General features: G+C 37.4%; 1 protein-coding gene across 10 annotated transcripts in view; it reads left to right on the forward strand.

The window, feature by feature from the left end:
* Positions 1–22,955, forward strand: part of TENM2 (teneurin transmembrane protein 2) — a 3,238,122-nt gene that overhangs the window by 2,545,247 nt on the left and 669,920 nt on the right. Inside the window, exon 1 of one of the 10 annotated variants that reach the window (XM_034961315.3) lies at positions 3,643–5,134. The exons of 6 other annotated variants lie outside the window; for them this stretch is intronic. In XM_034961315.3, coding sequence (XP_034817206.2) covers positions 5,089–5,134 — 46 coding nt within the window. In that variant the 5' untranslated portion in view covers positions 3,643–5,088. Of the gene's footprint in view, positions 1–3,642; positions 5,135–22,955 lie in introns of those variants that run through there. 3 more of the 10 variants (XM_057302375.2, XM_008963293.5, XM_057302376.2) reach the window with 3 other exon arrangements.

Consider the following 22,955-nt stretch of genomic DNA (forward strand, 5'->3'; position numbering starts at 1 on the left):
TGGTTAGTTCTGTCTTTCTGTGTAACCTTAAAAGGATGACTATCAGCTAATAACTTTTCCTTTTCCATGCATGGAATGGGTGGCCTGAGGGGCCCATCTTCAAGCAGAATGTAAATGCCAAGTATGAGGACCGAAATCAATGAGTATCACCTTCCTACAGCTTTTTTGCTTTTTTTTTTTTTTTTTTTTTTTTTTTTGCAGAGAACTGCATTTGTTTCTATCTGTGCAGCCATAGCTACATCATTCATATGTAATGTTTGTCTTTTATATTATTTTGTATAATTTTGATGATTTTCGTGGAAAACGTGATGAAAACATTTCCCCAAAAAAAGTGTTGCTGAATTTAAATGTGTTTAAAAACTTAATCCCCATGAGCATAGATGATCAAACACTCAACAAATATTTAGCGAATAAGCAAGCTACTTTGTTTACAGATTGTGGGAGGTACTAAAGATGCAAAGTGTTTAAAATGTGAATATTGTTCTCATTTAATTTAAACATATATGGAAGAACGGGGCACAAACCAGAAAAGCCAAGTAATAATAAACCAATGTGGCATAAGCTAAGTCTGAATGCCTGACATGGATAAAAATAACTAGAAGGTAGGAAGACAAGGGTTAATATCCTGGCTTTGCCATTTGCTCCTTGTGTGACGTCGGGTAGGTTAATTTTGCTAAATCTCAGTTTTGTTGTCTGTAAAATGGTTCCAGTAACAGCCATTTGGTGAGTTGTTGCAAGGTTAGAAATTAGAGGCAATGATAAGTCCCTGTCATTTAAGAAGCATTCCCATTACTATGAACTATTTCATTATTGTGTAGGTGTTAGCTATATACTAGCTATTATGGTAATAGCTTTACATGGATTAGCTATTAAGTTCTCACAATATTTTACAGATGGGGAGAGCAGGGTTTAGAGAGTAAAAGAATTTGACCCATGTTCCACAATTAGGAAACAAATTTCAGGGTGGGAATTTGGACCTAGGACTAACCCCAAAGCCCAGCTCCTAATTATGATACATCCCAGAACACTGTGATAGCTATGGGAATTAACAGTTTAATCAATGTAAACCAAGAAAGTCAAGGATATCCTTGTGGAGGACATGTAACCTGTCCTGGTCTCTGATAAAAGATTGGAGTTAAATATGTTGATATGAAAGAGAAAAGGCCGTTCTAAAGAGAACGAATAATGTACTTGAGGCTCTGAAAGGGATGCATATGCATCAGGCTGGGCGTACAGTAAGCTCTTGTGCAGTAGGGATAGAGCCAGTGTTTACATGGATAGGTTGGTGTCAAACCACAGAGGCGATTGAAGTTGAGGCAAACAAATCTGCACTTGATTCTCTAAGGAATTGTGAATCTTAGATGATTTGCAAGCCGATACATAAGATAATGAAATAAAACAGACTTTCAGTTGACCAATCAATAACTATTGGGAATGGATGTCATTCTGAGTGGCATTTTAAGAAGGTGATTCTGGCTTGAGAAGGATGAATTGGAGAAGAAAAAAAAAACCTCTTAAAACGGCTGTTTTCAATGGCTGTGTCACGACAGTTGGGAGAAGTGTCACAACGAACAAGGCACTAATAGAAAAGTATTAGTTTGCCAAACATTAGCTAGTTTATACATTAGGGCAGAGTCAAGGTCGTACGTAGAATAATGTCATTCTCCTTTCATTCAGATTCCAAGTGCATTCTTGAGAAGGGGAAAGGCGGTGTTACGATCTCTGGTGCAGTCCTTGCCAGAACCCTAGGAATGCCCCCTGGAATGGGTGCTGCATTTCACCGCCCTTCATGTGTTTCAGCACAAATAAAACAGCCTAAAGAAGGGCTGCATTGAAGAATTATTGCAACTGTCCAGGCAAAAGTACACAAATCAAGAAATGTCAGAGGTCTGAAAACAGTAACTTTAAGAGATATGGGGTTGGTATTTAAGTTATTGGTAATTGAATGATTGTGGTGGGGGAAGAACTGAGCCCTGAATGGCATGAAGGATTTTACATTTTGCACTGGTGAGGAGATTGGGAGAAAGGGCTTGCTTGGAGGGTGAGTTCATGAGTTGAGTGGTAGAACTTATTGAGTTTTAAGCATATTACCCAAGTGGAAAAACCCAGAGGAGAGTTTGAAGAACTGTAGCTTGTAAAGAAGGTCAGAGTGGAAAGAAGTCTTTATGAGTCATCCATTTTGAGGTGATGAAATATTGTCCATGTTATCCATTTTTAAAATTTTAAAAAGCTGTTGAGTGGGTTTCCTAACAATAGAAGTTCACATTTACTGATGCACTTGCTATGTGCTGGGAGCAGGACCTACCACGGCACAGGCATCGTTTATTCTTAATGACAACCCATGAAGCAGGTAGCCTTACACCCATCTTAAGATGAGGACACAGTGAGACAAAATAACTCAGTCAAGGTCACACAGCAGTAGGTAGTGGAGCTGGGATTCAATCTTAGGCAGGGTAACCTGGTTCCAAAAACTGAGCACTTAACTACCGTATCATACGCTGTCATATAAGCATATGAATGTAAAGCTCTCCCACAGAGAAATAAGTCACATAAAAGTTACATTCCTGTAAGAAATATTAATATGACTTGGTCACCCCAGTATAATCACCTAGCCCCCCACCCTACTCAAGGTATCTTAAATCACACATATCCACTCCACTACAAATGATATCCACTCAGGGAACCCACCTCCTCACTAAGGAAGCGGTAAAAATAAACAACAGCACTGATAGCCATTTGTAGCTTTAAAAAAATCTCTCCTTTTGTCTGCTTTGGAGATTTCTTTTTATCTTTCATTGACAATGTTTTGCAGATGCTGTTCAATAAACCTCGGGCCCCTTCCCCTGTTTTTATTGTGCTGAAATAGTTGCGTGCTGAAATAGTTGTATCCTTGTAACTGGGTCTTTATTTTTATTGGCAGAAAATTCTCAGTCCACTTATTCCCTTGTATAAAGTAAATTTTAACTATAGAACCTGTATCAATAATGTCATTTAAAGGAGGCTGCTTCCAATACACTCTGCAAAATGTCTGCAGAGATTTCCGGATTTCCCAGTCACCACTTCCCTCCCTGCTAGCCAGGCCTTGCAGCTCCCTTTTCCCTTCTACATCTGAGCACTCTCTGTTCTCTGGCCAGCTGCCTTCTGTTCAGCCCCTGTGTGTTCTCCATTCTCTGCTCTGCCTTAATGATAAGTAGAGTTTCATCCTAAGCACATTAGGGTGGAGGTGGGGATTACTTCTTTATTTGGGTCCAAGGGAAAAACATACCCTCCTATTGGCAAACCATGAAGAGTATGACACTTTGAGTTTAACAAGATTAAGCAATCCCTCTTTGGGCACAGCAATGTGGCCAGTGTGGGGGAAGAGAGTGTTATTCTTCTTGGACCATTTCTCATTCTATATCTGGTGGCTTACATAGGAATTCCAAATTGCAAGATGCCTAGGGTCCAGGGATATGTTGTTGGGACATAAGATAGTTGAAATGGTTGTGTACTTGGGTTTTTCTATTTTTTATGTTTCTAAAATGATAATTGTTATAAGTAGGGCACATAGAATTTACTTTCGGATATTGGAATTGCTTAATTTCGAAGAGATGGCCAGTCAAAAGCTTGGGCATCTCCTCTTCCTGTTCACTTACTACTGTTTTAGCTCTGCTTACCATGAAAGGTAAGCAGTCATTTTCACCAATAACTTATACCAAATAGTTGACCTTGGAACCAGCAATTTACATTCTTATAAAAGAGGTCACTTAGGGAATTTAACTGTGTAATCCTAGCCCCCATGTGGTAGGAGATGAGTAGAAATGGAACAAAGCTGGTGACACACCATTTGAAACAATTTGAATTGGGAAATCATTTCTTTTCGACTTCGTGTCAAAAATGGAACCTTCTTTAAAATGGTACAGGAAGGGAGAAGGATGCAGTAAAAGTCTGTAGCAATAGTGACTCAAAAACTCTGTTCCAGGACTCACGAAAGCAATCCTGTTGTCACATTTGGAGGGAAACCAGAAATAATTTAGGTTTTTCACTTTCCTAATAGCTTCTTTTCCAATACCTTTCCTTCAGACACCATGCCCTCCCTTTTATTTTGCCTTTATTAATGAAAACTAATGATGAGAAACACCGTTTAAACTTGAACTAGGAAACACAGGTTTTGTAGTGCTAATATTTTGGTGTGGGCTCTTTTTTTTTTTTTCTTTAAGACAATTATCAAGACGAAGCATTTGTTTCTTCTTTTGTTTACCCATGGCAGTTTGTCAGCAGTTATGATAAGTAGAGTTCCATCTGCCAGTAAAACTACATTGCAAATTGCCGTAGAAATTAGCAGCTTTCATTTTTGCCTACATAAATAAATATGCGAAATAAATTGCACATAAATGCATCCTAAAAAATCACAGGTATACCACACAGTTAAATGCCAATCAGACAAACCCAGAGACACACTGCGATTATCTCAGTTTTCAAACCTGGGAGATACACGAATGTGTTTCTAAATGAGAGAGGCAGTGTATCATGCTCGCTGAGATAAAAACAGAAGCTGCCAGACACTGCACTGTGGCTTTATTCTGAGAATCCTTTGCCTGAAACCCGCTCTATCTTTTCTTGATGTTCTCTGTCTCTCTCTCTCTCTCTCCCCCTCTCCCCCCTCTCTCTCTCTCTCTGCTTCTCTCCCTCTCTCCTCGCTGTCTTTCCCTCGCTCATTGTTCTCTCTCTCCTCCTGCCTTTGATGCACATACGTTGTCACAATTCATTGACTCTCCTCTCTTCTCTGTTCTTACACTCAAGCCTAGCGGTGCTTTCGCCAGGCAGCAGCAGCCTCTCCTGCGAGTTTTAGGCATGTATGCAGCTCAGTTTGATCGAGCGTTCCTTTTCTGCCTTTTCACTCTTACAAAAGATTAAAAGGTGGCGTCACATTGCTCCCCTGTTCCTTCCCGCAGGAGGGACTTAAAAGGGACAACAAAAACTAATCACTTTCAATAAGCATTTTCTTGCTGGAAAAAAAAAGAAAAAAAAGAAAGAAAAAAAAAAAGGCGGGGGGTGGACTTAGCAGTGTAATTTGAGACCGGTGGTAAGGATTGGAGCGAGCTAGAGATGCTGCACGCTGCTAACAAGGGAAGGAAGCCTTCAGCTGAGGCAGGTAAGCGCCGATCGGAGGGTTTGACCGAGTGGCTTAGTTAAATCTCTGTTTTCACCGTTTTGTAATTGAGAAAGGCATCCGCAGCAGAAGCCGATTTTTCAGTCGGCTTCCTTTTGTTTAACATAGAAAGTACCTGTATTAATTTTGATGAATTAGAGCATGCAGCAAATTCAATTGAAAATAGATTTGTATAGTAAATGCATTTATACTGAATGATTTCTCCTCCGTTTTATTTAAGGAGGGAGATGAGAAAGATGATTTTGATCAGAATAGCACTTTGCATTACGTTAAATTCTAAACAGCTAACGGAAAGAAAAATAATCCAATTGATACTGCTTTTGAACTCCGGGACTTAAACCCTAGGAGACAGCTGGCATTTGAAATTTTTCTTCTAACTGAACTTCTGATGTGTTATAATAATTTTTCACTGGAGGTTTTAGCAAGGGTAGAGTTTATTTAAGTCGAGCTACTGGGGTTTGTTTGGCTTGGATCTTGTGGGTGAAGCGCTTCTTATATCTCCTTAACCTGTGTCAGGTTGATGGTTCATAAATAGAGATTAAGTGTTGTCCCAAATGAAATATGAAGTTAAAACATCAGGTTAGGGCATGTTGTAGAAAGGGATCTGGTAAATAATTAGGAGAACTGAATTATGACAGTTTGAAATGGGAGTTAACTCTGGAGGTGCTGTTTGATAAACCTTTCTAGATTCTAAGCGGCTCAATAATGGAGGGGCTGATTACCAGTCTCGAGTCGGAACTTTGCATCAGGATCCTAAATGTGGAATACATATGGATTTTCATTGTAGGTAGCTTTTAGAAATATGTCCCTTTTGTGTGCTATGAATGAGAGTTGTGGATTATATTTGATGGCATGTCTCCTTTAAAGAGCTTTGGGGTGAAGCTTGAAAGGCTCATATCTATTTTAACATTGAACAAACACAAAATGCATGATCTCCCAGCACTTGATTTTTGTTGCTACTTCTGTTGTTTTAAAGTTTTGATTATGTGTTTTTAACCTCAGTCTTTGTTGATTCTGTGTTCATTGCTTCTGCTGCTAAAATGTATTGCTGACATGAATAAACTGAGATTTGAGAAAGCAAAAAAAAAAAAAAAAAACCCAAACCCACCTCTGATTAGCCAAGTTTCTAATTAAGGATAACAGAAATCCCGATTATATCTAAGATTTTACCTAAAAGATAGCATAGAATGTTTAAAATTCATTTTTAAATGTTTTTATGAGAAAATCTGAATATTAAAAGTACAAAACCCAGTTAAAAGAATCCTCCTCTGGAATGATATATACAAGGGTGACTTCAGTACCTGTACTAGGTTTGGTCCTAGAAAGAACCGCACTACTATGGCATTGTTGATTTCAGCGGCCACGGAAGGGAGGATATTTTATGTATTTGTCTGGAGATAAGATTTTTTCTTCCCAAGTTTCCAAACCGGACTTGCTCCTCAATATCATACCCTGGCATATCTCGCGTTTGCCAGACCATCTGATGGCATCTTGTGGGTGCAGCCTATGAATCCAATTTTATGAGTACATCAGAAACTGCTGAGTAGTGGGGAGTAGAGACCAAATGGACTGTGGGTCTGATCATACTTCATCATCCAGAGATAATCTCTGGTGGAAGTTCCCTGAGAAGCCCCTGATACAGGTTGGGGAGGCTTAATTTTTCCTCATGGTTGAAAGAATAGGGAAAGATGTAGACAAGAGAAAAAGACACTGCTGTCGAATGTTTGATGCAATCGTGCTGGTGGTAGCATAGTGAGTTTTTAAAATCGCATCACATGTAATTTTTTTTCAGCTTAAGAAACTTTGCAGAATCTTGAAGTAGCTTTTCTCAAATTCAATCTCGTTTTTTTTTTCTACATCGTTTTTTCCTGCATGAAATTTTTCTCTGACTCCAGCTATACCTAACTATTGCAAGCTGTTATTCTGCTGCTGATAATGATATTTCTCAAATAAGTGGCAAGTGTTGAAGGGATGGGCCAAGAGAAGTATGTTGTCTGTATCATATATGCTTTGCTTTTATTTATGAAAATGACTTCTTCCAGGTGAGGCAATGATAAATTTGAAGTTGCGACTTGGCTATTTGCCTCGTCAAACAACTGTCCTTTCCTTAAAGAACAAAATAGAACTAAAGTAAGCAGAAATAATTTCATTGTAAACTGGATTGTGGTTCAGCATGTACTTTTTAGGCAGATGGTAATCAAAGCTATCCTTACTCAAACTATTTGATTCATATAAATAGCATTTTTCTGAATTTTCCAGTAGATGTTGCTGGAGAGCAAAGAAAAGAGCATTTTTTTTTTTTACAGGAAGAAAAGAAATGCAGTAGACTTATAAAAGCCAAGGAAAAAGATTCTTCTCCCCAAACTCTGCTGATAGCATTTTGCATAATTTGCTAATTAATGAATTATATTGAATCATTACCGTTTATGATGTTCTATAGAAAGCTATTAAAACTTGAGTTCGATTTTAAAATTATGAGATTGTTCTCTTTAGTCCCTATATATAATGTCTGTTTGCTGTTTTCCGTTTTTAAAAAATCAACTTAACTGCACATTACTATTCAGAACATTTCATCCCTGAATGCTAAAACCCTTTAACATGCAAATATGATGTCAGAGGAAGAACTGAAATAGAATACCCTGAGAAGAGTAATGATCAAACGCATTATAAAAATATGCACCAGTTGCCAACATGTAATGAAATATTAAGAAATTAAAAGCATGCAGCCTCTAAAGTAATAGAATTTCATTGCTCTGAGACCGTTTTCCCACTGAATATTAAGTGCTTAATAGATCTACCCGTAAAAAACAATCGAAAACCTACATGATTTGTCACTGAAGTTCTTTCATTATATGATTTTGAAAAATTAGCCCAATAGGATTTTCCTCAGAATAGGAAATGTAATTAACATTGGATATTAAGTGTCAGATTTCCAAAGCAAAAGCTATAAGGCTTGGTGGAGAAAATAGGAACGCAGAGAGCAAACATAAGCACTAGAAACTGAGGGCACCCACGCTGGAACTACTCTGCTTGTAATCACTGTGATAAAATGACAAAGACGTCCCAGAGGAGCCCAGGAATCTCGTACCCAGACACGAACTGATGCAATTTCAGGACCAATGACCTCTATCTATGGGAGTATTTATTTTTGGAAACGATCAATTAACTGATTTCAATAGTGAAAGGGAAGTGTATATGTTTTTTCCAATGAGAGGGGGACGTAGGGTATTACAAAAGCACTTGCAGACATGACAAGGGTGTAACCTATGTTGGAGAGCTTTCGGTTTTCTTACCTTAAGCAGACCTAGTTCTTTGCTGGTGGATTCTTCTTTGGCATTGAATCACCTCTTTGTCAGTTTTCCTTCCTGAGGTGTGAAATGCCCCATAGGATGTTTTGATTTAACACCTATTTATTTCTCTTTTCTGGGAGGAAAAAGCTTATATTTAGAAGGCATAAGTGTCAGCTACTTCTATTTTGTAATTAATGCTCTAAGTCCACTGGGCTAAGGATGTTCCCGATTTTATTTTTATTTGATTCAAATACATTTTTTTTTGTACTTGACCCATAGTGGTTCTTTTCTTCTTCTGTCTTTAAATAAGGAAAGCTACACAACTTGGTGGGAGATTCTACTTTCTAGTAAAGTTTGTTTGTTGTTTGCCTCTTGTTCTCTTTTTTTAATAGTAGCTATCGAGCGCTGACTATATTCAAAGTACGATGAGCTAAGTGTGCCAAATTGCACCCCTAACAACAACAAAAGATGTCTCTCCACTCACTGAGAATCTGACGAAGATGCAAAATATGAGCCAAACAGCCTACCGGACTAAAAGTGCCAGGTCTTAACTCCCTCCCTTAGGAGAGCAGGGGAGAAAAGGTCGCTGCAGGTTGAGAGGACCCTGAGGAGCCTGTCTTTGAGTTAGGGGTGAAATGTGAAAACACAAAATAATCCCCATCAGCAAAATCAGCGTGGGCACAGGGGGCACATGCCAAAAGGGAACAACCGATGCTAGTATGATGGAGGGTCTTGAACGGCAAGCCAAGGTATTTGATAGCCACTGGAGAGGGGTGATCTGGTAGCTTTAGGGGAGTTGCGGCTTTGGATGTGGACAGGGAAGTACTGGAATATGGGGTCCCACCATACAACACACCCTTCCCAGGAAATTCTGAAACATCTGTCTACAGGGCATCTATTCTTCCGTTAAATTGCAGCCTTACGGAGGTATTGCTACCAGTAGCCTATATCTTCCCCTTGTAGCAATGCTGTTGAGAACTCCCAGTCCAGAGGCTGGAAGCCTGTGAATAATCTGTTGCATTAGCCTAGACTTCAGCAGTAAGGTTGAGAAACGCTGGGGAACGGAGACTGGCTACGAGAAACACCTTCGTATTATAATTATTGCAATTTCTTGTTTGTACTGCAGATGTCATGCCCTCATTAGACAGGGATTTTGTGTATATGCATTTGTTTTCATGTTTTCGTAAGAAAAACCTTCACCATTCGTTGGAGATCAGACCCGTGGTTTAGAAGGTGTGATGTTCTCTCCATGCTATTTCAGTATAATCAATTAGTGTTATATTCATCTCTGGTTTCTTGACATTGATTAGGATGGATTTTTATGATCTTTAAAGGTTTTCATCTCTCTAAAAACATATATACTTTATTTATTAGAATTAATTGCCTCTCTGAATTGCCTGTGTTGTCAGCTACTTTCTAGAAACCTTGACTAACTTACCTTGAACTCTTTGACGTCTAGTGTATTTGACTGACAAGCTCAGCTGTGGAGACTACTCTAACTATATAATGGAAGTTTATATGTGAACATATAAGCTGTTTTCTTTTCAACAGAGTTCACGATGAGAAGGAGCAAAAATAATTATTAGTACAATTAAGTAAGTAGAGTGTCATGCTTTTCCTCTGTAACACGGATTTTACCAGCCTATTCAGGTGGACACGGTCACCAACATCACCTCAAAACCAAACTGTAGATGAGTGACTTTCCTTGTCCTCCAACCACTTTAATTTAATTTGTTCCATTTACTTTTCCAAGCTTTCCATCTTCCCACCATTTTAATACTATCAGAGATGGGGTGCTGCCCATGACATTCACACTTGACATTATCAAACACAAAAGGCATCACTCATACACTTGACTGCATTACAATGGAAGGAAAAAAATAGATCCCAAAGGCTTAGAAATTATTGTCTCGTACCTTGAATGTAGCTGGATTTTCTTTTCTGTTTCCTCCAGCCTGCCTCATTTGACTGTTTTGCCACTGTGTGTTTGCAGAGGGTTCTAAAAGCCCTGCAAAAATCAGCACTCACAAATCCATAACATACACATTTTTATATTCACTGGAGATATGTGTCTTAGTATAATAGAAATTTACAATCATATCATTATTGTCTGTTATTTGTTAGGCACCAACCACATTTTGATGAAGTTCCAAAGTTGCAGCTTGCACCAGAGCTACCTTCTCATCATTGACTTCAGTTCTTCTGACAGTTCGACAGTCGTAGTCAAGCCTTGTCCTGACTCACAGATCTGTGGTCACTGCAGTTCCTTTACTATTGCTGGGCAAGCCAGAGATTTACTGAAATCCACAGTAGCTCTAATTTTTGTGTGTGTGAGTGCGGAGAATTCTTAAAGTTAGTATAAATTTCTCTGTACCTCCCTTTTCTTCCTATTCCGAGCCTGCTGGTCAAAGACAGTTTACCTCTCTGTCCCCATATATAAGACAACACTTGTGACCTGAATAAATAGCATTAGATTGTGGTGAGTTTCTTCAGTCATATTACATCATGCATCACGATGGCGTGTGCTGTAAAGCTCTGTAAAACAGCCAGCTACATGATATCCTGCAGGTTTAATATACTTCTGCAGCCTTGTACTTGGGAAGGATTTCTGTAATTGGAGACAATCTAGTAAGGAGAACTTTTTAAGCCATCGGAGGCCAAAATACAAGTTTTTGAGAAACGTGCCTTTATAGGCTTGAAACTGAATGGATTACAAATTTCTCTTAACTGGACAGAATCATAATTGCCTATAGAGTACGGTCCTGATTATCCAGGGTTTGAATTTCCAGCATGGGGATTATCCAGATTTCTTCCTTGACTCCCCTGTCTTTTTCCTAACTACCTGACGTGAATCATTTCTCTAATCATTGGCACCTCTGCTAATGCTATGCAGGGGCAAATTTGAGCAGGAAAATCCGAACTAGCGAATTATCATTCAGAAGAGGGAATTATGTAGAAAAATCTGGTTTTTGTAACTATTCACTAAAGTCGACCGGATAAATTTAAATTTGGGGGGACATCTTTCTATTTACAAATGATGGTTTACTGTAGCTGCATATATGCTGTTGAGAACAGCATATATGGGTTTCCTACCCAAACCCCAGTTAGTTATTCTCCACCATTCTCATTTTAGTCATTAACTGGGTGCCAATCAGTCCTTGATAAGTTATTTATTTTTGGGATTTGACCCACACACTGAAAGCCTCTTAGATACCACAAGGAGGCTGAGATGGTGAAAGAATAGGAAGTGGAGCTGGCCTTGCCAGAAACGCTGTTACTGCAGAATAGGACAGGAGTCACCAGACCACCTTCCAAGTCTGCAGAACAGGGAGCAGATTTCTGTCTACTGAATATTACTACAGAATCAAAACTTGAGGCTGGGCTCAGTGGCTCATGCCTATAATCCCAGCACTTCGGGAGGCCGAGGTGGGCGGATTGCTTGAGGCCAGGAATTGAGACCAGCCTGGCCAACATGGTGAAATCTCATCTCTACAACAAATACAAAAATTAGCCGGGCGTGGTGGCGCAAGCTTGTAATATCAGGTACTCAGGAGGCTGAGGCACCAGAATTGCTTGAACCCAGGAGGCGGACGTTGTAGTGAGCGGAGATCGTGCCGCTGCACTCCAGCCTGGGAAACAGAGCGAAACCCTGTCTCAAAAAATCAAAAAAACAGGAACCAAAAAAGAAAACCTTGATTTCCTCTCATATTCACGTACATCAGTTGTGGCTTGGACACTTTCATAATCCTGTGGTTATATCTGGCACTTTGTACCAATGTCTCATTAAATAGTGTACTCTTCTGTCATCTCTATTTGACAAACATACTTATTAATAATCGGTAGCAGTTTGAGGTGCTTAATACAAATTCACAAGCTGTTTCTGTTTCTAAATGTATAACATAATATAAGCAATAAAACATATGCTATATAATATAATTGACAAAATATGCTAAAAGGCAAAAAGTGGTATTGCCTCAATGGTACTTTAAAAAATATCCTTTTATCACCAGATTAAAACTGAGTCTGTTAGAAAGAAACATGCTTGAAGTTGTTAAATGTTCAGGTGCAGTCGATGATGTAGTATAATGAACAATAGTTTTCAACCCATATTTCAAATGAGAATTTAAGCAGTAATATAGTACACAAACTGAAAATGTAAAACAACTCTTAGAACAATCATTGACAAATCTAGTCACATGTTCTGTATTTAGAGGATTCCTCTTAGTATTTGTATTTGTGTTTACATTTATATACATACATGTATGTACACACATGTATTATAGAGAATATATGTATGTGCATATATCTTTATCTATATCTATTTCCAGAGAGAGAGAGACAGAGAGAATAAAGGGGTGAATTCCTAATAATATACAGTATGAGTACATTCCCGATAAAATATTGTGTTTTTTCCAGCTGACATTATTAATTTCCCACAATCTGACGCACAGTGTGCTAGGTACCAAGGATGCCAAAATGAAAAAGACACAATTCTTAAGGAGTTTATGATCTAATCTGAAATTAGATATTATTTTCATGTTGAATTTTCAGTTGTGGATATATTTAGTAATCAAAAACATTGAGAGAGAGAAAAAAAAAAAATCATGCGTTACAAAGCCATTGGAGCCCACACTAGGTATCTCTACATTTTACATGTCTTGCCTCATCAGGAGGAGAGTTGGAAAATAAATATAGGCAGGTATGATTTGGGGGAAGAAGATTCTCATATAATATAATCTTGTCCCAACTAAACATAAATCTGGCTTTATGGAAAAACCAGGCTAGGGTTTCTGAATTCTCTATTACCACTTACTGTTGATGCTGGCCACAGACCAAAGATAGGATTCGTTTCTCTGATATTCACTCTTCTCTGAGTTCTATACAGCATTCAATCAAGCAAAGAACGTGAGGGAAAGTGTTGTCAACCTGCTTAGTATTAAACATGCACAAATAATGTTTTGTTTGAAAAGCTATGTAATTGAGCATACGTTTTTAAATGAAATAGGCTTATGTGACAAAAATCATTTTATTCTTGATCTATATGGCATTCATGATGTATATATTTTATGTGTTTATAATCACATATCCTATGTGATTTATATACACACACATATAGTCTCTAGAGGTCAGTAGAATATAAGAAATGGGCAAAAACTCATGTCTAGATGAGACCCAGAGATCCTGGAGACCATTTTTCAAATGGTGAAATGATGATAGTCGACTAATGACATTAGGAACTGAAATCATTAATCAGTGTTAACAAAAAAGTCATGTCATTCTTGTTCCTGAAATGAATCTAATCTATTTGTTTTAAGCAAATTTCAGATAAATGAACATTTACATGGCAAGAACCTTTACAGAAACCAAGCTGTAATTACTTTATTATAGTTTATTATAACAGGCTGTGATTCTCCAGAAGCTTTTTTGAGGATTTTTTTTTTAATGTTACCAGAACAAAAAGGTAATTTGTTTTTAAACACTTGACTATTACATCCAAAACACTATTTCTCTTTTAGCTGCCAATTCAGTCCCCTTGACTCTTAGAAATGAATCATTTCATGATTTATACGTTGTAATTTTATTTGTTCTTATGAACTAAGTGTCCCTGGTGTTGGAAAATGTATTAGAAAATTGTGATTTATTTTATATATTAAGCTAAAATTGTTGACAGTCCAGCACTTGCTGCACAGTTGAGCATGTTTGCCAAGTTTTTCTCTGGAACATTCATGCACAAAAAGTGTAGGAAATGACATAATGTAGCCATGAACTATTTGATAGTGGAGTTGTCCGTGACTCTTACACACCATTTTACGCAAGAAAAAACAGCACAGCAGGGATTCAGATTTCGTTCGAATTCGGGGATAAATGATTATCTTTTAAGTGGAGATCGCATGCCTTGGCTTAGAACTTAATATGCCTTGCACACATTAATATCGCTCACACTTGGAACTAATCTATCAATAAGCTATTCCCATATTTGTTTACTTACACTAGCGTGGATTGCATTCTTAGTTCAGTTTCCTCCAGGATAAATCCTAAACCACGTATTGCAGCAGAAGTGCCTAAAGGTGAATAGTCAGAAATAAAACAATAGGAGGTGATAGGGGCCTATGGAGCTGTGAAAAGGCATTATGAGTATATGTACACACACACACACACACACACACACACACACACACCCCAAACCTACTTTAAAACAAAACAAAACAAAAAACCTACTAAACATTTTTAGAGAATAACCATATGGAGAATTTAGAAGAACTTTAGGTTTATAGTACCACAAGATTCCCAGTAGATATTCCATAAATATTAATGGAGCACTTACAATGCATAATCTAGCAATTATTAAATCAAGAAGATATGCTGTGTTTCCTGTCCTCAAGGGGTTCACAGTGTTAACTGGATGCTCCCCATACAGCATCTCCCCTGCCTCTGAGCCTCTACCTCTGCTCTCCCAATCTTCTACATTTTCCATTCCATCTCTCCAGGATTCCTTCCAGTCTTTCCTGCTTTCCTAACTGTGGCTTTGCAGATGCTCATCTTTTTTGTCTGCTTTAACACTCCAGTTTGTCCCTGGCTAAATACTATTCATCTTTAGGCCGAACATTAAATGTCACCTCCTCCAAGAAGTTTTTCTCGACTACTCCTCCTGAAGTTTAAATTAGGAGCTCCCACTCTGTGATGCTGTAACAATGCACTTACCTTATTCTAACAGTATCCTCACTATATATAACTGCTGGTTTAATTGTTCATAGTCCACCTGTTACTGGCGGAGGGTCCTGACTACAAGTCATCCATGTTCTTGGCGTTTTAAACAAATAATTGGATAAAATGCACAAACAAAGCAATGAAAGAATGAAGCAATGAAAGCATAGATTTATTGAGACAAAAGTGCACTCCATAGAGTGGGAGCAGGCTCAAGCAAGTGGCTCAAGAGCACTGGTTACAGAATTTTCTGGGATCTAAATACTCTCTAGAGGTTTGCCATTGGTTACTTGGTTACATCCTATGTAAATGAAGACTTGGCCAACAACCAGTCTGATTGGTTGGAGGAGGTGACCAGTCAGAGGCTGAAGTGAAGTTACAAAGTTACACTCTCTGCAAATGAAGACTTGGCCCATGACCAGTCTGATTGGTTGGGGGAGGTAACCAATCAGAGGCATTTTCCATTTTTCATCTGTGAGGCATGGGAAGGGGAGTTGCAAAGGGAGAAGCCGGCTGAGGCTGATCCTTTTGTTATCTGGGCACGAAGAGGTGGGGTTTTCCTTTTCATTCAGTTCTAGGAAGTCAGCATCAATCAGCCTTAGATTCCCTACCCCTCCAGACCCTATTCTCCCGCCTCACACCTAAGCTTTCTTTTCTTTTCTTTTCTTTTCTTTTCTTTTTTTTTTTTCAGATGGAGTCTCGCTCTGTCGCCCAGGCTGGAGTGCAGTGGCACAATCTCGGCTCACTGCAAGCTCTGCCTCCTGGGTTCACGCCATTCTCCTGCCTCAGCCTCCCAAGTAGCTGGGACTACAGGCGCCCGCCACCACGCCCAGCTAATTTTTGTATTTTTAGTAGATTTGGGGCTACACCTAAGCTTTTAAACTCAGTGAGGACAGGAGCCATGTGTGTCTAGCTTATCTGCTGCTGTATCACTGATGCTTAGAAAAATATCGGGCAGCATAATGTTAATTTCATCAATAACTCTTGAATGAATGTGCAAATATATAAATACCCACAATATATGGATTAAAAGAAGGTATCCACCTCCAAAAGACCACAAATCATTAACCTCTGTGTTTGTTCCCAAGTCTTAGTCTAGGGCAGATTCAAAGTGTCCTAGGGCATCATCCTTCTTCTCCCTCTATTTTCCACCCTGAAGTAGATCCGGATCCTTAATCTCCAGAATAGAATCGTTATTTTAGTTGGAGGAAGATGTACACTCTTTAGATGTTTTCTTCTTAGTCTCTGATCATGTCATTTATCATGAAAAGTACACTTGTTTGGAGGGTAGTCTAAAAGTGGTGACTACGTCTCTCCACTCTAGTGATGATTACAAGATTTCGAACCTTGGATATCAGAACTGTTTAAATAGACCATGGACTCTGAGCATTGTGATCATGAATACAGATTGTCTGTTGAACATCAGGCACTTTGCTAGGAACTGGAGAGTCAGAAATGATGATGCAGAATAAATATATATTGATTTATTTTTAATTAGGTCTATGGGACCATGTCACTTTATGTGAGGACATTGTACTCCCAAATTTCTCTGCTTCTTTTCCACACCTCTGGTGAAATTCTAAGAACTTATCAATCAAAATATTTTCCTAAAAACATTGTATTTCTATGTTACACAAAGACATAAACAACCTTAGAGTCATGCTAGAAGTTATTTATATAATAATAGAATACAAATGTTAATCAAATAATAAAATTTTTATTTTAATTATAGTCAGCCCTTTGTATCTTTGAGTTCTACCTTTATGGATTCAACCAACCATAGATTGACAATACTGAAAATAAGAATAATAAAAAAGCAGGCCAGGCACGGTGGCTCACCCTGTAATTCCAGCATTTTGGGAGGCCAAGGCGGGTGGATCACTTGAGTTTAGGGGTTTGAGACCAGCCTGGGCAACATGGCGAAACCGCATCTCTACAAAAAATAAAGAAATAAGCTGGGCATGGTGACACACACCTGTAGTCCCAGTACTCGGGAGGCTGAGGTCACCGGATTGCTTGAGCCCAGAAGGTCAAGGTTGCAGTGAGCACCACTACACTCCAGCCTGGGTGACGGAGCGAGACTGTCTCAAACAAAACAAAACAAAAAAATACAAAGTAAGAGTACGATAATAAAAATAATACAAATAAAAAAACAAGGTGATATAACAACTATTTACGTAGCATTTACATTATATTAGGTATTACAAATAATCTAGAGATGATTTAAAGTATATGGGAGGAAGTATGTAGGTTATACACAAATACTGCACCAGTTTATTTGAGGGACTTGAGCATCTGTGGATTTTGGCATCTATGGGGGTCCTGGAACCAAGCCCCACAGATACGGAGGGACTACTGTAGTAATAAACATGAAAGGCTGGTCAGTTAACTGTTCCTCTGACGATATGCATGTTAAATGATTTCAGTGTATAACTGTAATTTCTCTTTTAATTTGGGACATATCCTCCTTCCTTTAATCTTTGGTTCCCTGAGGATGGTAGCAGACTGTTCATTTCTGTCTCACTCTCCCTTTCCTTCTCCAGGGTGTCCTGTTGAATCCACTCCTATGTCTTATGTGCAAACTCATAATACCCAGGATAGTTTATTATATTTATTCTTGAATAAGAAAATATTTTAGGGAAAGAGGTAATTTTAAAAATGGAATGTACTTGCCAATGAGCAAATGTATTCTATTAGTAGAGAATTATAACCACCTTATAACAATCACAGTATCCCTCATTTCCAAAGCGTTCTGGAATGAGTAATAATCAATATCAGAGTAAAGAAAGAATTTTTCTTCAATTTAGTTAGATGATTTTTATTCACAAAAATATCTAAGTTGTTGAAAAATAGACCTTTGACTTTTAACTTGGGTTTATTTTTCAATTTGGAAAGTGCATGTAAGTTTGTTAATGTTAATTAGTAATTGTTGGGCTCTGAGGGGGTGCAGCATCTTCAGTCTGAGCTTATTACAGTGTAAAATATGGATTGCCTTTACCCTAATGGCCTCTGAATCCTATTACCATCCCATTAGAGAGTGTGGGATTTTAGTAATTCTGTTGTTGTTTCCAGTGGGCAGTGAATATAATGGGGAAGGGCAGGGGTTAATGCAATTCATCTCTTTTAATACTTGTAACTCCAACTCCCTTATCACTCACTGAGGTTTCATTGGGTTTTTCCCCTTTCTTTCTATCTTTAAGGCCCAATATATTTCTCTATGCTTCTCCCAGCCAGAATAGTTTGGGGAGTATTTTGATGATTCTTGGGTTTAAATAGAATTTTCAATATTAGCCTTTCATAAACTGAAGATAAACAAATAAGGTAGTATGTCCGCTTGTTGTGAAACAGCCTGTCGCTCAGAAAGGTTTTCAGTGACTGTCATTGTGCCAAGAATAGTATTGAAAGGGCTCTTGAATCAAGATCATTTATAAGGCCTTTTGGAAGGAGAAGCATGATACCAGTGGGTCGGATCAATGCACGCTAGTGTTCTGGGTATAATGTTTCCATGTGTTCCTGGAGACAGCTGTGTCCTGGGTGCTGGTGGTGCTAGAGAGAAGAATTGGAAAAGATTTCAAAGTGATAGAAATTAGATTCCTTTAAAGAGAAGTTTATGAGCAATAGTTAATTCCCTACATCTCCAACATGCTCAGTAGATGTTCATGTCTGATTATGTATCCGTGGTTTTATTCATGAAATTTGTTTTTAGCTAATACAGCTTTTTTCGGAATAAATACGAACATCAGATTACTTCTCAGTATGTCAAAACAAATTAGTTTCCCACAGTGATGCAGTGAAAGGTGTAACTATTTTCCCTTTTTATATGTCAGAAAGCATTACTGGGACTGGGAAATTCCTCCTTTTCCCCCCTTAGCCCGTGAGCCTGGTGGTTTGCAAAGGTCTGCTTTAATTCACAAGCATGTTCACCTAGAGCTCCAGCACCTCCCTCTGCTGCCATTAGTGGGAATCACATGCTGAGATCCAAAGAGGCAACCACACTCAGAAAAGACTGGGAATGGCAGGAGGTGATCAGACCATTTCAATCTGTTGAAAGTGAGTGATATTCCCAGGGCTCATTGTTCACCTTCTCAGAGAATTAAGTTTCCATATGTTTCATCATAAATGACATGAACGTGCAACATAACTGCAATATGCAAATGTCCACTGGATAACGTAATAGAAAACCGGATTGGAGAGGAATTCTCCTTGTCTCCGTATTCAAAATATCTTGATTGTCCACCTGGTTATGGCTAATAGGCTAAGCCTGGTGACAGTGCTTAGGTGTATATATAATAGTAGTTTGTGTATCTGCATTGAATATTCGTGCATCACATTTCTCCTTAATTTGAGGTATCACTTATATTTCTACACAGACTGTGAGAGCATTTCTTTCTCTCCATCAATGGGTGTATTGTGTGAAATTCATTTTAGAATGTAATTATGTAGTGACCAATACAATTAGCTTTCATCCAAATGAATTGATAACGAATAAGCATTGTTAAGGGATATTGTTTTCTTTTGATACTTAATTACTTAGTTACAGACTACTTTTTAAATCCATTTCTGTTCCCACAATCACTTGGGAAGCTAAAACAAAACAACAACAAAAGAAATAAAATCTACTGTAAGTATATACTGAAGTAATAATCTTTTAAAAACAGCACGTATACAAAAGACCATTAGCAGAAAATTACTGAACTCATGGAAATGACATGTAGATAGAACCTATGTAGAATTACTGTTTTGCAAAGGACAATATGAGGGATTCTGGTTACTCAACAAGTGGAATGTGGCTTTCTGTTTTTCATTTATGATTGGACCCCATTTAATTCATCTTGTCTGTTTATTCTTGGAACTTCCCTTCAGATCTCCAAGAAATATAAAAATCAGATGACAGGCCAGGCATGGTGGCTCACGCCTATAATCCCAGCATTTTGAGAGGCTGAGGTGGGCGGATCCCTTAAGGTCAGGAGTTCGAGACCAGCCTGGGCAACATGGCAAAACCCTGTGTCTACTAAAAATACAAAAAATTAGCTGGGTCTATTGGCACACACCTATAATCCCAGCTACTTGGGATGCTGAGGCGTGAGAATCACTTGTACGTGGGAGGTGGGGGTTGCAGTGAACTGAGATTGTGCCATTGCACGCCAGCCTGGGCGACAGAGGGAGGCAGTCTCAAAAAAAAAAAAAAATTAATGATACTTAGGTTTCCATTAGAGAATGATATATTTACCATTGTCACAAAGCCACACAACCTTTCATGTGTTGTCTCTGTTCAGTGTTCCCTTAATGCACGATACACAAATTATTTAACAACAGTTGAATATTATCAAACTAGTAGTAAAGAAATTGGACTCTGCATAAGACTAATAGTTTTATTTTTTAAACATGTGTCAGAATTCAAATATAGGTGTGAACTGTGTAGAGCACACAGGAATGCTGAGTGCCACATTATGTACCATATTGCATCCAATGCTTTTGTGGAAATATTCCCCAATAAGTTTATGATAGCAATAGAAATTAGCATATTTTTAAAATATATATTTTAAACTATAAAAGTAGAATTGCTCTTTCAGAAAATTTGGAAAATTTAGAAAAAAAATTGAAGAGAATAAAAATTATTCATAATCCCATCCAAGTTTGTTTGTTTGTTTTTAACCCACTTAAACAGGTGAATATTTAAAAAATAAAGATTGTTTCTTGCATTCATTCTTATACAGTGGAAATTCTCTTATGCATTAAATAGCACTCAAAAACTTTACATTAATGTTCTATCAATGTGTATGCCTTACAAATTCCATGATACTTAAAAATAACTTTCTTTAACATTTTGTTTATAAAACTATAATAATATATTTATTTAAAAGAATTTGGAAACAATATACAAACAAAAGTAAAATTATTTTGAAATGCTACCGTGAAAAGGTAAAAGCTTGAATAGTTTGATGTATCATTTTATCATCTTTGTCTATGTAATAAGTAATAATAGTAATTACTTTGATTTATATTTTAGTTATTCTACAGTTATATGCTTATCTCTTGATTTACTTACCACTGAATTCTCTGCTTGATTACATTTTTCTTAAAAAGTCAGATTGCAATATTTTTAGGATATAAGAAACTTCTGCTGTTGTATTCATAGCTAATATTTTTTCCAAATAGTGTTTTTTGTTTTTCATATGAAAATCAGTTTTGTTTTCATATGAAGATATTTTAAATCTTGATGTAGTAAGGTCTAAGGTCTTCTTCTACTATTTCAGATATCTTGAATTGTTTCTCAGCTTTAAAAAAAATCCCCATTATAAGGTTCAATAAATGCGTACTATATTTTCTCCTAGCAATTAAAAAATAATGTTATAATGACATTAACTTGCTAAGTTAATTTAGAAATGCATGTATGTATGTGTGTGTGTGACATGAGGATCTAGTTTCTTAAATGGTTAATCCATTACTAGATATTTGCACTGTTACTATACTGTTTTGTTATTGCAAGTTTATAGTAAGCTTAATGTAATAGAAGAACCACTCCTTTTTATTTTTTTTCTCCCAGGCATGTCTTGCTTAACTTCCATCTTGATTATTCAGTTGTATCTGTATGTGTATGTAGAAAAGCAGAAAAATGGTGCCATGCCTCAGTAGTATTTTTTTCCTGTTTAACTTGAGTCTCTTTAATTTGGTAAGGTATTTTTTTAGTCTCATTTTTGTTTCTTTGATCTCCAATAAAACATGTTTTCCATTTTGAATATGTGGGTTTTGTGTTTTGACCCACTTCTCTTAGATTTGTCTTAATCGGGCATTTCTTCCTGGAATTGTACTTTAAATACCTATGTATTTGCATACAATGATGTAAGAAATTTCTCCCACATCTACTTTCTTCTCTTCTTGAGAAAACAATGCATATCTGTTAACAAAATGTTCATGATATTCATCTATCATGGGCCAAGTTCATCTTTTGAAATGTAACTGCACAAAGTAAAATGCTGATCTAATATGGTTGGTCTTTATACATTTATGTCAGTAATAATTGCACTAAGCAAGCAAGAGAGTTCTCATTGCTCTAGCTTCCCCACGATAAAATTTTGTAAGATGTAACCCATAGAAAACCAGTCTAGTGCAAAGCTCTGCAAAGAAAGGGTTCCTTGGTGGAGTGAATTTGAGAATTAATTCATACAATAGCCATATTTTACCAGTTTAGAATAACTATTATCATATTAAAAGCTCTGACAAGTTCAACAATAAAGACTTGTTTGGTTTGTTTGAACCCATCTTCTCCCAGATTTAATGTATGACATAAACATTTGCTATTTTTTGAAGACAGAGAATATTATTTGGTTTGATGGTTTGTATTTTATTGAGGGGTAAATATATAATCTATTACTCAACCTAGGAACTTACATTGAATACTCAAATCGGGCAGGCTTTCTTCCAATTAATTTCAGTTTCCAGTGAGTCTTGTTTCTTTTAAGTGTACAATGGAAGATAACTCTAATTAGATCTTAAGAGACAGTTCTCAAGGCATTTCACTCATTGGCCATTTATTTGATGATTAGTAGTGGCTGTGTTGAAGTAGGCAGTATGATACAATTATCATACATAGTAGCTCTATAACATCTTGCAAATAAATTAAACTCTTTATATATCAGTTTTTATTTTTTGTAAAATGGGAACAGTATCCTGCAGGAGCTTGTGTACCACAGAAAGGATGCATATATGAAGCCCTAACCCTATCTCTGCATAGAACAGCCACTCACAGAATGATAGTTGGCATTCTCAATAATCATTGACAAGAAAAGTTAGCAGGATATATCCCC

Source organism: Pan paniscus, chromosome 4, assembly GCF_029289425.2.
Source record: "Pan paniscus chromosome 4, NHGRI_mPanPan1-v2.0_pri, whole genome shotgun sequence".
NCBI classification, from domain to species: Eukaryota; Metazoa; Chordata; class Mammalia; order Primates; family Hominidae; genus Pan; species Pan paniscus.